At 42.1% G+C, this 15,552-nt stretch overlaps 1 protein-coding gene and 1 non-coding gene across 2 annotated transcripts in view; both read right to left on the bottom strand.

Moving 5' to 3' along the window:
- Positions 1–3,609: 3,609 nt before the first annotated feature.
- MAP3K19 (mitogen-activated protein kinase kinase kinase 19) overlaps positions 3,610–15,552 on the bottom strand; it is a 36,809-nt gene continuing 24,866 nt past the window's right edge. Inside the window, 10 exon segments of the mRNA XM_067739900.1 lie at positions 3,610–3,676; positions 8,287–8,984; positions 9,718–9,867; positions 12,676–13,113; positions 13,115–13,218; positions 13,221–13,289; positions 13,292–13,495; positions 13,712–14,811; positions 14,813–15,010; positions 15,012–15,301. Coding sequence (XP_067596001.1) covers positions 3,610–3,676; positions 8,287–8,984; positions 9,718–9,867; positions 12,676–13,113; positions 13,115–13,218; positions 13,221–13,289; positions 13,292–13,495; positions 13,712–14,811; positions 14,813–15,010; positions 15,012–15,301 — 3,318 coding nt within the window.
- Positions 4,256–4,328, bottom strand: TRNAW-CCA (transfer RNA tryptophan (anticodon CCA)). Its single transcript has one exon. It is a non-coding gene; the product is annotated as a tRNA-Trp (tRNA).

Genomic DNA, 15,552 nt, shown 5'->3' with positions numbered 1-15,552 from the left:
GGTGATCAGGGAATAAATGGAATAGATGGCATTGAAAAGAATCCTAATAGAAGCATGTTTTGGGTATTGGGGAGAGTGGTGAAGGCCCAATCCAGGTGCAGTAGACTTGAGTGTGTATTAAACACTGCATGTGTACCGTTTCCAGAATTTAAGTTGTTCATTCTGATTCATACTTTGGGATTTTCTTGTGTACCCTCTTGCGTCACCTTCACAAAAAGCAGAGAGTAATTGTAATTATCTGCAAGGGGAATTATCCCTGAGAAATTTAATCATCAACTGCTTTAATATTGCTGCTCCTTCCAACCCCCTTCCCTCCCTCCCCGATTTTCCTACACCTCACACTTGAGAAAGAAAATGGAAGCCTTGCAATGGCTTTTCATAAAATAGAGCTAAGATAGACAAGTTACTTTCTCTAGCATGAACTTTAAGCCTAAATATAAAAGTTTTGAAATCACATTAAAAGATTTGTCTTCATTTTATGTTGATAACAGCAGTAAGGGCGTCTTTTTTTTTCATATAATAAATTACATGAGCTTTATTTAGGAACATCACAAAGTTTAGTAATTCCCTTTAACCAAAGTTAGTAATCCCATTTACTAATTCACCGTACTCCATTGTTTCATCACTCTTTCACCCCCTGCTGTTTTTAATATAATGGAAAAAATTATACGTTTTTGTTTTAGCTCTAGTGTATGACCTGCCTGTTCCCTCCCCCCAACACCACCTCCCAAAGCAATATAGGGCTTCACTAAATGAGGGTTTTTAATCATATTGCCATGAAATTAACGGGCTATTGAGACCTTACAAATGTCCAGGCATATACCCAAGATCAGTTTTTTTTGGTCTTTCAAGTCATAATCCATAGGAGCAAGTGCTTTAGAGACAAATTCAGCCATGATTTTTCACAAGTTTGAGAAGTCATAACAGTGAGACAAAGTGCCACAGCTTTTCCTCAGGACTGTTTGCTATTTCAGCTTTTCACAGCACAGTGCCATACACAACAACTCTTCTTGTTAACGTTCCAGGAAGATGCAGACTGCCTACAGCCAGTACTTTCAAGTCAAAAGCTGTTTTTAAATGCAAGTTGCTTTATTATATAGCTGCCTTAAACTGAATACTTGGAGGTACAGCAAGTATGAGGAATAAAGATGGCCTGGTACGTGATGGAGGCTTTTGATGCTCATTGAACAGATTGAGTTTTTATCTTGGAGCTACTCAGTACACTAAAGGCCCAGGACTGCTGTTGTCAAGCAGGAGAGAGAGGGTAAAGCAAGTAAGTGGAATCCTGTGCACTCCCCAACCCTGTAATCCAGAGCTCGCTCTTTTCCACAACGGCAACTCTCATTCAGACACTGAGAAACATCCAGTGGGCTAAAGTAGGTTAAAGTTAAGGAGACGCTCTAGAGCTGGAACTACTGTCAGGATTTTACTTGGGGAGTTAAATTTACTTTCGTTGAGCTTGAGACCCATTCAGTATGAAATGAAATGCGCTTCTGAATGTGATTGAAAACTGGGGTGGTGTTCATGGTGAGAAGGGAAGATAGTCATAGAAGGGAAGGCAATGTTGCTGCTAAGTGAAAAAGGAAAAGCTTTTGACAACGTTAAAGTCATCAAAGTGACTGGACTGGTGAATTTGTTTATCAGCATCTATGGAGTTTTGTTTGCGTAAAACTTAAAACTGTAACTGATTTCATTTATAAACTACAAATCTGGGAAGCAGCAGGGAGAAGGCTCTAAAGTCAGACAAATCTGGATGGCAGTCCCAACTTGACCTTGAGAAAGTTAAGTACCTCTGAGCCTCATTGTGCGTTAATAGAATGAGACTACTACCGACCCAAGCAACAGCCAGAATTAAATAATAGGCCTTTCTCCATTAAGAGCTCAAGGAATGCTAGCCCTCCCAGCCCACACCTTTCTTCCCTCTCAGTCTCCTTTTAGGACCTCTGTCCCCTAAAGGAAGATACCTGGGCAATGATAGACACAGTGAATGACAGAACAACAGAAAGCTGTTAATATCAAGCCTTGCCTATTAAAAACACAGGTTTTGAAGGTTCTGTGAAATTAGTGTTCAGTATTTTTCTATATCAGTAGAAGAGGGGTAGGTTTGTTAACAGCAACTTCCTGTGTCCATTACTGTGATCTGTATACACAGTATAAATATGTCTTAGTCCCTGCCCTTGCCTCATAGGGTTTAATAGGGTTGAATGTAAATAAGTAATTGCTCCGAAATCAGATACAATCATTCAGATTTTAAAGAATGCTGAAATCCCTACTAAGATTAAAAAACTAAACCCTACTTAAAATGGTGTTACGTTGATATACAAGTTAGTAAAATAAGGGACATATCCCTTAAATTTTTATCAAATATAAGGGAAGAACTCTGCAAACTGGAGAGAGAGAAGGAAGGTACACCCGCAAAGACCCTTCTAAACATGTTGGCCAAAGTAAAAGCTTTTATCTCAGCTGGACTGCATTTCACATTTATTTCAAAAACTTCTGAAGTAGCAGCTTGATTTTGACAAAGTCTGACAGACAACTGGTGTTGGAATTCACCTAAAGTTAGTTTGTAGTTGTGCCATGTTCAAATGACAGTAGCTAGTAAAACAAAATCTGTAGACCTAGCTTAAGACAACAGGTGTCAGTGAAATTTAGATGAGTGGAGTCACAGCAACCGAAACCTTACCAAAAATGCTCAGTCCACCAACTTAAGATCTTGTAATAACTGACAACTTGTCCCTGTTCATTTTTGCAAGGTTTTCCAATGTTCTGGGAATGAAAGCGAAGAGTGACCTTAGCAGGGGTGTCCTTCCTTCAGGTGAAGTGAGCAAAAGTGCCCTGGAAAAGTTTATGTGCTCACCCAGTCTCCGCTTAACAGATCAGTGAGCTTTTATCCCACCAGCTGCCTTAGGTTTAGCTGGTTCTCGATGCAGTAATGTTCTAATTCACGCTGTAAATACATGAAGACCTCAAAACACAACCAGTCACAGAGAAGGCAGACTGAGGTTTATGGAAACACCTTGAAGAGCCCAGTTTCTTGTAGGTGGAGACTTCTGAGGAGTTAGGGGACCCTCTGGTAATGAAACGCCAAGGCCCTTAGCTCTTCCTGTTAATTTTGAGGCCCCTATAGTCTGCAGCGTTAAGGTTGCTGCCTAAGTAAACTGAATCTAGCGTCTTTCTACTCCTTTTACCTTCTCACCTTCCTCTACTCTCCTTTGTAAGAATTAAATGTCTACCCATCAAGCAAGAAAATACATTTTATTCTTGTTTCTACAATTTAATGACATTAAAATTGACAGGCCAAAAATAAAAGGAAATATCGTATAAAGCGAGAGATTGTAGTTACTGGATAATCAAAACTATAAACACTGGAATAGGTTTTCTGTTGTTAACTCTTTAAGACAATTTTCTTATGTATATGGGTAATTGTGCCTGAAGCTTGAGAAGGCTAACCTGTAACAAACTTTTCAGTTAGTGCCACTGCAGGATCTGGTTAAATTGGGTTAGATTGACTTTCCAGTAGGAAAACAAGGGTCCCTTAGCCATCATTTCCGCATGAAGCAGTAACGGAGTAATCTATAGTGGAGCTGGGAAAGAAGTCCTGATGTATGTTCAATGACTTCTCTTCCAGAAGGAGTGCTTCAGGATCTGGACAGCAGAAGGTCTCTCATGCTGGTCCCTAAGAAGGGGAAAAAACACATTAGAGTAAACAGCACCCAGTATCGTGCCTGCCAACTAGATTCAGCTGACTCAAAATGCCAACTTTAACAATGGAAGTATAGCCTCTGCCAGTCAAACAGATTTGGATTGAGTCCAGCCTCCAGATTTTAACTGTGTGATCTTAGGTGAGGGACTCCAACTCTTTCCTCATCAGTAAAATGGGGATAACAATAACACCTAACTCACTGGGAGAGTGCTTTTTAAAATTTTTATTGCAGTATAGTTGATTTACAATGTTGTGTTAGTTTCTGCTGTACAGCAAAGTGAATCAATTATATTCATATATCCACTCTTTTTAAAATTCTTTTCCCATGTGGGTCATAACAGAGCATTGAGAAGAGTTCCCTGTACTATACATGAGGTCCTTATTAGTTATCTATTTTATATATAGTAGTGTGTATATGTCGATCCCAATTCATTGAGAGAATTTTTTTTTAATAATGAATTTAAAAAAAAATTTTTTTTTTTTTTTGGTCTGCACCGGGTCTTAGTTGCGGCATGAGGGAGCTTTTTAGTTGCAGCATGTGGAGTTCCCTAGTTCCCTGACCAGGGATCGAACCTGGGCCCCCTGCATTGGGAGCAGGGAGTCTTAGCCACTGGACCACCAGGGAAGTCCCCACTGGGAGAATGTTTAAAAATGCATATACAACTTTGAAACACTGTCACATACTAATAATTCAAAAATTAGTACCTATTATGATTCAAAACCAGTCCCTCCTTTTCCATTGTACTTTCGCTCAATTTGTTTGGGGTATAATCTATACACAGTAAAATTCACACTTTTAGATGTACAGTTTAATGCACTTTTAGTTAGCATGAAATTTATTTTTTAAATTTAGAGATATCCAGGATTGAAAAACCTTTAAGAAGTAGACATTTAAATATGTTTTGGTGATTAATTTGAATAATTCCATTTGGGGCACCCTTGGATGAGCATAAAGGGAGGCAGTTACTTAATTAGTACTATTATGGCTTAGGTTTACTCCCCCTCAAGAAATCAAAAAGCTTTTGCCAATGAACTAGTCAATGAACTAATGAACCAGTCACTGGTTATCTGCAGTGACCTATTCCAAAGGCATTCTTTTCGTTAAACTGGCTATCTTGATCATTTTGGAAGTAGATGACCAGGTAAAAATGGAAATAAAAATAAAATACGTTAAAAAGCAAGTGACCGGGCTTCCCTGGTGGCGCAGTGGTTGAGAGTCCGCCTGCCAATGCAGGGGACACGGGTTCGTGCCCCGGTCCGGGAAGATCCCACATGCCGCGGAGCAGCTGGGCCCGTGAGCCATGGCCGCTGAGCCTGTGCGTCCGGAGCCTGTGCTCCGCGACGGGAGGGGCCCCAACAGTGAGAGGCCTGCGTACCGCAAAAAAAAAAAAAAAAAGCAAGTGACCAAAAATCATTCTGAAATAAAAAACCTCTCCCCTTCTGGAGGCTCTTTCTCCTGCCTTCAAAATATGCAGAAATCTCTTTTCTCTTCAAAAAATCCTTAAATGACTACCATTTCTAGCTGCCATCCTATTTCTTCTATTCCTGCCAAATTTCTCTAAGTTGGTCAAACCTGAAGATTTCTTTTTCAACATTCACTAACCTAAATCCTTACCATTTGGCCTACTCTTCTCTATAGAAATTGCTCTTTTAAAACTAACCATGACCTTCTCCTTACCAGATTTAATGAGCTCACCCTCCTTGTCATCTCTGTAGCATTTGAGGTATTTCACTACCCCCTTTTCTCTGAAACAGTCTCTACTTAAGAGAAACTGTCCTCTTTGTTCTTCTCCCACACTGTGGCAACTCCCCTCCTTCCCTTTTTTCCAGTTGTGTACTGGACTTAATTCTATGCATATTTTGTTATCTTCTCCCATGAGCACTTTCAAAAACATTTTCCTCAGCCCTCTAATTTTTTCATGATTATAGCTACCAACCTTATGATTTTCAAATATGCACTTCCAATGTTCACTGCTTTCCTGAGCAACAATTCCACAGCTTCAAATGTTTCCTTCAACTTCCTCCGCTGTTCCTCTTTCACAACTTTCTATTACTTCTTCCATTATCCACGTTCAAAACCATGAGATCCTATCATCCTCTATCACCAAGTCCTGATTCACCTTCCTCTGAAATACTGATATATATTTTTTTAATGTTTATTTATTTAGCCTGTGCCAGGTCTTAGTTGCAGCATGTGGACTCTTAGTTGCGGCATGCATGTGGGATCTAGTTACCTGATGAGGGATCAAACCCGGGCCCCCTGCGTTGGGAGCATGGAGTCTTACCCACTGGACCACCAGGGAAGTCCCTGAAATACTGATATTTTGGAATCTTCTTTACACTCCCACTGCTTCCATCACCATCAAAACCCAAATTCTGGATTCCAGAATGGCCTCCATTCGAGGTCCCTCTACTGAATCTGCTGTCTGACCTGCCTCGCCAAAGACATTTTTCTTCATGGCATTCTCTACCCCAAATCCTTTGCAGTCCTCTGGTCTTCACTGCCTATCTCAACAAAGTTAAACTCCTTGGCCTGACTTCCCAAAACTTCTGAGACCTGCCCATAGGAGTACCCCCAGCCATGCTTCTTACTGCTTCCCCAGATTGATTTCTGTTCAGTCCTTGTTCCTGATTTTTACCTGACCATCTCTACTTCTGAATCTTTAAGAGTGCCTTACCCCTTTATTTATGACTATCCACACCTCCAAGAAGTTATTGTCATAGACAACAGGCAAGATTCTAGAGTCCTTAGGGTCTCTGGCATAGAATTGCAGGCTTGCAATATGACACTCATTAGGTAAGGTGTATTAGTATTCTCCCTAAGGGTTATTAACTGTTGAGCCCTAATTACATACCCCAAGCTGTGCTAAGCAATTTACATACACCATTTCCCTTACCCTTCACAACAATGCTGTTAATTGATTACTACTGGTGTGAGTTGTGTATTGCTTAGTTTATGAAGCAATGGTTCAAAAGGAGAGCCAGAAAAAAATATTCCACCCTTTCTCTTTAAAGCCGTGTGTGTGTGTGTGTGTGTGTGTGTGTGTGTGTAATGAGAACTAGAAAGAAAATGAGATAGCAAGCACTTTCTGTGGATCAATAATAGATAATTGTTCAATTCAGAACAAAGCAACTGCAGTATGTTTAAGAGCTAAGACCAATCTCCAAGACTAGTACTGGTCTATATGATATTCCTAACACCTTTATGTCCCTTTTGTGAGGCGTTTATTTTTTTGGTGGGGGGGCTGGGGGGGCAGCTCTGTGCCTGGAGCTCTGTCTGCAAAATCCATGCTGGAACGCTTACGGCATCTCTGCATGTAGGGGTGCCCAGAACTGCAACCCTGGAGTATGCGTTGCTGCCCTGGCCTATGTGATCCCCTGAAATCAACCAGGACATGCTGGGAGAGGGAGACAGTCTAAAAGAGACACACTCATCGGCAGACAGGGAGGCCTGTGGGTTCTGGAGGTTAACTGAGAAAGATAAAATTAACCCATTCAGGGAGCTGGAGGTTGCCATATATGTTTGCTGAAAGCTGGGGCACTAGAGTTTTTCATCTAGCAATAAGAAAGCATACTTCCTTGAAAGGCAAGAAATTTTGTTTGTTTCAGGCCTTCCTCATTCTGCACATGCAACTGAATTTTGAGCCTCACTAGGTGGGTGGATTTTAGGCTGTTCTACATCATCGTAGAGGCCAGGTACGTAGGCTTGAGCACCCCTACCCTACTCTTTAGCTCTCCTCCACCGTACACATACACGCATATACATATACACACTTTAACCAGAGCCATCTCTCTGCCTTTATCTTTTATTCTTTGAATTAAGATTTCATATGAGCAGAGAGTGCCTGGATAAGAAAAGTTTGAAAACCACACAAATGAGTAATCTCTAAGCTCCCTACAGTTCTAACATTTTACACAGAACTTTATTCCATAAGTACCAGGAAGCCTCAGGACAGGAGAAAACAGGCAACCTTCTGGGGCTTTTCTGCTTCCCCAAACACTACCCATTTGATGCTTGAAACACTCCAATTAGAGATTTGTTCCTTCGGCTCATAATGCTTCCTCTCGCTTTAAATGCAAGTGTTTCTGGGGAAACAATACATTAACTCTGTCAATCATCAATCAATCAGTTCCTATCATTCCCTTGATACGAATGAATTTCTCATATACTCTCCTGAGAGCTGGTTTTAGGAAGGAATGAGAACACTGGTTCCCCGAGAGGGAAGGGAGGCTAAAACATAGGTGATGTCATTTCACCATGGCTAGTCCCTGGGAAGATGTCTCATTGGTAAATAAGTAGATCCTTAGCAATTTTTGCACACCCATTGACTTGAGGAAGTATTTTCTGGACCTGATAAGACATTTCATTGAGGCACTTCCCACTTGAAGCATTACCCCCATACCCTGGTACAACAAGGAACACAATCACCCAATATGGCCAATCATGATTCTTTTCAGCACAAAATCACTCCCTGCTTGATTTCATAACCCAAGCAGAGCTTATAATGGGCCATAAATTGCAGGGGAAACGTCAGCTGCTTGGAATCTCGGGATTTATCCTCCTCCTGCTTTCACTTTCTTACCCGGTGAGGCACACACGCACGAAGTCTGCTGCGTTTTCTGAGAAGTGTTCTGGTAAAGGAGGCATTAGTCCTCGGTGTGCGCCAATGTAAAACATGGCTGCCATCCTGTCCATGGAAGCTAGTGGGGGCTTCCCTGTGGCCATCTCAAACACAGTGCAGCCAATGCTCCAGACGTCTGACTTCCATCCATAGCCAGAGTCATTGATGATTTCCGGAGCCATCCAATACGGAGTCCCATGCATGGACTTCAGCATGTCACTGTGGGTACCATTTAAGCCAGCCCAGGCCAAACACTTGACACAGCCAAAGTCAGTCAGCTTTATTTTTCCAGTTGGCATAAGCATAATATTATTTCCTTTGGTATCTCGATGCACCACACAGTTCTCATGGAGATAAGCAACACCTTGCAGAATTTGTTTTGTATATTTACAGAACACCATCTCAGGCAATGGCCCAAAATGGTTTATAATACTAGAGATTGAGCCACCAGGAACAAACTCCATGAAAATGCTTACAACGTTCTCCTCGAAGCATGTCCCCAAATAGGCCACAGTGTTGACATGTTTCAGTGCTTTGAGCAAATCTACTTCTTCCTGCAGTTTCCTATATTCTTTTTCAGTAGTTAACTTATCAGAGGTATCCAAAGCCACCTGTTCTACAGCTATTAGCTGTCCTTGGCAAGTAAGACGACAATATACCTAGAAGCAAACCAATGCCTTATTATTAAATGTAAATGATGACACTTGTTCACAAAATGCCTCCCAAACACTTGTCTTTCTCTAAGCTGATACATCCCTACCTAAATGCAAAGTACTTAAGCAAATTGAATGTTTCACTGGAGCCAAGATGGGGATAAATAAGTAGCATAGTGAATGTGTATCATAATGGCTTGGGTTCAGTCTTCTCTTTACCAATCTGTGTAAATATTATCTAAAGTGCTGGGAATTTAGATGATCTTTTATGCAATTCACAAAATGTAAGGAACATCTTTTGTTTTTGCCACTCAGCAATGATTCTTCCAACTTCTGGTAACATAACTTGAACCGTTGAACAAAGAGACTTCTTTCCCACAGGACTTGGACCTCAGAGAATTAGAGGCTTGAAATACAATGGCCATTGTACTACCCCGTGGAGCCTGAGAACCAGAGCCAGAAGGAGACACAGAGAGGCCAGATCCCCAAGGACATTGTCTGACCCCTGAAACCAGCTGTGCCCAGAGCCAGTCCTACTTCAAATCCTTCAGTTACATAAAGCTGTGGACATCCTTTTCCTCAAGCCAATTTAGGCTGGGTTTCCTATTACTTCCAACTGAAAGAGTTCTAAGTAAAAGAGTATACGGGGTGGGGAGGGCACTCAGGAAGATTAGGGAAGAGGGAGGAGTCGAGCAGGAGTGGAGACTTTTTATTTCAACATGTTTCGTGTTTCACTTACTGTGCCGTAGGCTCCCTTCCCAAGGGTCTCACCCTTGGTCCACAGGATAGGTTCTTCATACTTTAAACTGTTTTCAGAAAATGTCTTCTTTTCTTGTGAGTTGAAAAATCTCTCCTCTTTGTCACATACCCCAAAGCCATTACTGTATCTCTGGGAGAATGAGACACAAAGAAAAGTCATCATTACATTCTGAGTCCTTGGGACGGAGAGAAAGGGTGGAGAGTAAGGTCTTCCTTTCTTCTAACTTAGGACCAACCAGAGAAGGCCAAATATGCACCCCTCACCAATCCCGTGGGAGGCCCTTTCTAGTTAGCCCACCTACAGCTTCCCCAGGACAAGAGCATCCAATCAGGGCACACCTGAAGCCTTTTTTCCACTAGAAAGCTTTCCTACTCCTTGCCTGCTTTTGAGTCTCGGCCAAACACAAGTGATGGCGGTTGACTCCTTTGCTATAGTGAGCTCTGAATAAACAACCTTTGTTCTATTTCCACAACATACGCATACACTCAAATATACACATAGGTAGGCACATATGCCTACACTTCCATACACATACACATTTACACACAAATATACATACAGATAGATACTGTCTCTCTTACACATACACGCACATACATTCACCCATGCACAGCCATGCAAGCAAGTCTAATGGTCAAGACCGGCTGCAGTAGACTCAACATCCATGGTCCTCTAGACCCTTGCTGCTCAAAGGAGAACCTACAGACCAGCTGTTAGACTTTCAGAATCTCAGGCCTCAGACATACCAAATCAGTGTCTACATTTCAGCATGACCCTCAAGAGATGTGTATCCACAGTAGACTTTGAAAGGCCTTCCCCTGGAAGTCAGGAAACAAGTATATTTCTGTAGCGCTTAGACCATGTTTACCAATTGTTTGATTAGGACCAAAACTACTTTGTCTTGATCTCCTCTATGAGTTCTTAAAAATAAATGATGATGGTGATGTAGAGGCACGGTGACGGTCCTTAAGAATAAGACAGGGCTTCCCTGGTGGCACAGTGGTTGAGAATCTGCCTGCCAATGCAGGGGACACGGGTTCGAGCCCTGGTCTGGGAAGATCCCACATGCCGCGGAGCAACTGGGCCCGTGAGCCACAACTACTGAGCCTGCGCATCTGGAACCTGTGCTCTGCAGCAAGAGACGCCGTGACAGTGAGAGGCCTGCGCACCACGAAGAAGAGTGGGCCCCGCTCGCCTCAACTAGAGAAAGCCCACGTGCAGCAACGAAGACCCAACACAGCCAAATAAATAAATAAATTTATTTTTTAAAAAAAGAATAAGACATTGCACAGGATTTCCTTCCTCAGGAATGAGCACGGGTGCCTCCTGAGGGCCATTTGGGTTCCTCCTCCCCAGCCTCTCATGTTTCTATCCAAACTGAAATTTAAGGATTGCTTAGAGATGAAAAGATCACAAAAGGTCAGCTTTTGACTCTGTGATTGCAGGGTAGGGTTATGGGCTGATTGTATTTACTAGCTTGTTAGCTTTTCTTGAATGTGAAATGGCAGGCTGGTGGACCCATCTCAGACACACAGGCATGCACACACGTACCCCCAACTCCCAGCCAAGCCTGGCAGCCTCTGTGAATCACTGCCCACGTCCCAGCCAAGACCAGGCTCACCATGAGGGTGAAGCTGGCCTTTTACAACCAGGAATATTCCCACTGTGTAGTAATTAAGAGTGTGGGGCTGTCCCCACCACTCACTACCTGCGTGCCTTTCTAAACCTCAGTTTCCTTGTCTGCAAAATGGGGACTTGTTATTACCTTTAGTATTGATCTCATGGAGCTGTTATGAAGTATAGAAAGGAGACAGTATGATGTGTCTCACTCATATGTGGTAAGTTCTCAGTAAACTTAGCTATGGTATAATTATTTACCTTGTGTATTCTTCTGATCAATTATTTAAAATAATGATTCCTGATCCTGAAAGAGTGTGATATAACCTGAGTTAGTGTACAGTAAATAATGTTTCAGCTAAACCTACTGTTTGTCTTTAAAATTTAGTAGAACAGGGGCTTCCCTGGTGGGGCAGTGGTTGAGAGTCCACCTGCCGATACAGGGGACATGGGTTCGTGCACCCGTCTGGGAAGATCCCACATGCCGCGGAGCGGCTGGGCCCGTGAGCCATGGCCGCTGAGCCTGCGTGTCCGGAGCCTGTGCGCCGCAACAGTGAGAGGCCCGCGTACTGAAAAAAAAAAAAAAATTTAGTAGAACAGGAGGCTCATATACGTCAGTGAAAACTAAAACAAACGTAACCTTACTACCTGCTGATATTCTTCTCACCGCCCCACTCCAGTGCCAAACAAATTTTTAAAAAATGTGTTCAGGATTGTTGTTTATGCTTCCCTGAGAGCAACGGCTAAGTCTTGTACCCGACCATGTCTTCAGTTCTTATCCCAATACCAAAAACACAGGAGGCATCAATAATATTTTTGTGTTAAAGTAAACCATTTGGGAACAAATGCTCAGGTGCAGGGAATCTTTGAGAAATGAGCTTTTCATGTTTTCATATGGTCTTTTGGAACTAGATGGTGAGCTACTTCGGGGGCTGTGTTAATTTCTTTCTATCTCACACACCACTTAGAGTAATGCTTTACCCATAATTACCTCCCTGCTGTTACTTGTTGATTGAAAACATCATCACTGAATATAATATCTACCTATTTCAATAAGTAGCTTTGCTATATTAATGTAACCAAAGTGATTCCATTGCAGTGTCAGGCTAGCTAAATTCTAGAAGTAAGGCAACATAATGAAAACGTCTTAGCACGGGAGTCAGGGGATCTGGATTCCAAACTTGCAACCAAACAATGAGATCTTGATGAAACTAATTGTTTAGGGTTACTGATTCCTCATTTGAAAATAAGGGGTTTGAAACAGATTGTCTCTGAGATCCCTTCCCGCCCCAATGAATCTCTGATTGTAATTATACCCACCTGTATTTTGACAGTTGTCTCTCCGCCTAATTCTTGCATGGTATTTCCTCTCTTACTGCGGGCAAGATTTCGGCTTTCAGGATCTGTTTCATCTGCCATTATTTGGCAAGAGTTGTCGTCTTTCTCATCAAGAGCTAGTAGTTCTGCAGCTAGACAACCTAACAGTTCATCTGGAGATTCTTCATTCTTTACAGGGTCTAGAATTTCTTGGGCAATTGAATCTGCATCATTTAAAGTTTTTCCAAATGTTTGACATGGAATTGACTTATTAGCCAAACTATCATGATCCAAAGAATGTGCCCAACGTTGATATGCTTGAGAAGATGCACTTTCTTGTTTCTCTTGGAAAGAGAAACTCATAAGTGTTTTAGACTTATCTGAAACACTATCAAACTCTACATCGTTAGTTAAAATTTGATTGGCAATTAGTTTCACCAGGAGATACTACAGTCTGCTTTTCTTGCAGTACATGCTTGCTGGAACTCTTCTCACTGGGCAGTGCCCAGCTGTTTTCTGAAAGGACAAATGGGGTTTGGTGATTTGCTCTTCCAGTTCATGCAGATCTCTGAGGCTAGTGGCAAGTATCCGATTGCTAGAAATGTCTCCTTCGTCAAGACTTCCTCCACAATGGACAAATCTGAGACAGGAAGGAATTCATTCTGTTCGGTGGACTGTTCATGAGTCTGAACCATGTTCATGGGCAGAGCTTCATCTTTGGAAGATAGAAAATCATTTCCTGAAGACTTTATCTGCTATTCTGGTTCTGAAATACCATCACCATTTTCAGTGTCATTGCTACTTACAGGCTGGCAACACTTTTCTTTTTTTTTTTTTTTTTTTGCGGTACGCGGGCCTCTCACTCCCGGGGCCCCTCCCGTTGCGGAGCACAGGCTCCGGACGCGCAGGCTCAGCGGCCATGGCTCACAGGCCCAGCCGCCTCGCGGCATGTGGGATCCTCCCGGACCGGGGCACGAACCCGCGTCCCCTGCATCTGCAGGCGGACTCTCAACCACTGCGCCACCAGGAAAGCCCCAACGCTTTTCTTTAGAAATTAAACTTTTGTGCTTTTGTTTAATGCCAAGAGAAGACTTTGGGGGTTTAATATGTGGTCTTTTCTGAGAGAGTCTGGTTCGGCTCTTGCTGGTCCTCTCGCTGTGTGAAGATCGACATTTATTGGTGATACATCTGCCCGATGGAGCTGAGCATATCTCTCGGAAATATTTGTTTTCATGCTGTTCAGCCTCTCGCATCTGACGATAAATAGGAGTCCTGACCGTTTCGTAGATTCCACGTCCATTTGCAGTTGAACTGATTTCTTTGAACATGTCACTGTACTTCAGATCTAAGTAATTTAGTCTTGGCTCTGTTGGTTGAGCAGAGAGAGGAACAGAAGACGTTTTTATTCCTGGATTTTTACAGATGCAAGAGAATGATTGCTTTTCAGGTTTCAAAGCCCGGTAAGTGGATTGCTTGTTTTCTATCTGTGGCATTCTCTTTTGAAACTTGGGTGATTGCCGAGGTCTGGGGTCCACAAGCCCCAGAGCAGGAAAAACTTGAGTTTTTATGCTGGTTTTGTGCATGGTAGGCTTCATGGAACTTTCAATGGAAACCATGAAATTCTGAGGTGTCCTGTTACTGGCCTTGGTCTTTGAATCCAACTTATTTCTATGGGTTTTCATTTTTATGCCTGTCGTTTCTTGGTCTGCAAGTATGTTGAAGCTACTGTTGTTATGAAGGATGCCCTTTCTTTTTTGGAGGCTTGGTTTAGTTATTGCTGGTTCCTTGGGAGTTTCATCTCCAGGGAAAGTGATGTGGATAAGAGGCACCATCCCGTTCATTTCTGGTTTGGTTGCCTCTGCTACTGATATTTTTATGTTTGTCTCCATGCTTCTGTGATCTTCTGGGAGCTTTTCAATGGGGTCATGAGGAACTATATTGGACAAACTTTTAAGAACAGTATACGCTTCTGAAATATGATTTGGCTCAATTACTTCCCCTTTATGTGCTGAAGCAGTTTTTGAATCCGCTTTATCATTTCTAGTCCCTTCATCCTGGCTTAGAGTTATTTCTGAATGCAGGGCTTCTTGGAACTTGACTGGTTTGATATACCCAGCTTCTGAATCTTGTTCATAGTGTCTTTCCTGATGAAAGAGATTGAGTGTTCTCTTCTGCTCTTCTCACTTCAGCACCATGGCAGTCAATATCCACTTCCCTATCTGTAGGAAAATTGCCTTCCTTGAAATTCTCAAAGGACACCAAAGACTGTCCTTTTTCAAAGTGAGAGATTTCAGTGTTGACACATCACTCTGTTTCCTTGGATTTCCTACTCTCCTGTCTCCAGGTGTTGTCTGTGATGGTGAGCCTTCCAGAAAGAGCACATGTTTCTGGACCAGATAGAGCTATCAAATGACCTGAGAGTCTGATCCTCTAACACCTTGAACGGTGCTTCCTTCTGCTTGTTTGATGGTCTAAACTCATCAGATCGACTAACAGGCTCTGAGAGCTTAGGTATGAAAGATATGAAGCTTGGAATATTTCTTTCTCTCTCTTTCTGATCCTTATGATTTGGGGGTATAGTAAGAAGACAGGATCTCACAGGCAAGGGTGACAATGGTGGCTGAGGGAACTAAAAGGAAAGAGAAAAAGAATGAATGCAGAAACACATACGCATATCATATTAATAAAGTAATCTGAAGAAATTTCAAGATTCTCTTTAGGAAGTCCTTTAAAGTACAAAGTTATCCTGGAGATCACAGTTTTAAAAACTAAAATCTTATGCCTGGTGTTTTTTAAGAACCAAGGTAAGACAATACTTTTAAAAACCAATGTTAACATATGTAAAGATTCATGGTTATATGTTTAAAATAAAGGCCCTAC

Source organism: Pseudorca crassidens, chromosome 6 (assembly GCF_039906515.1).
Source record: "Pseudorca crassidens isolate mPseCra1 chromosome 6, mPseCra1.hap1, whole genome shotgun sequence".
Classification (NCBI taxonomy): Eukaryota; Metazoa; Chordata; class Mammalia; order Artiodactyla; family Delphinidae; genus Pseudorca; species Pseudorca crassidens.
This window is presented reverse-complemented; position numbering and strand designations above follow the sequence as displayed.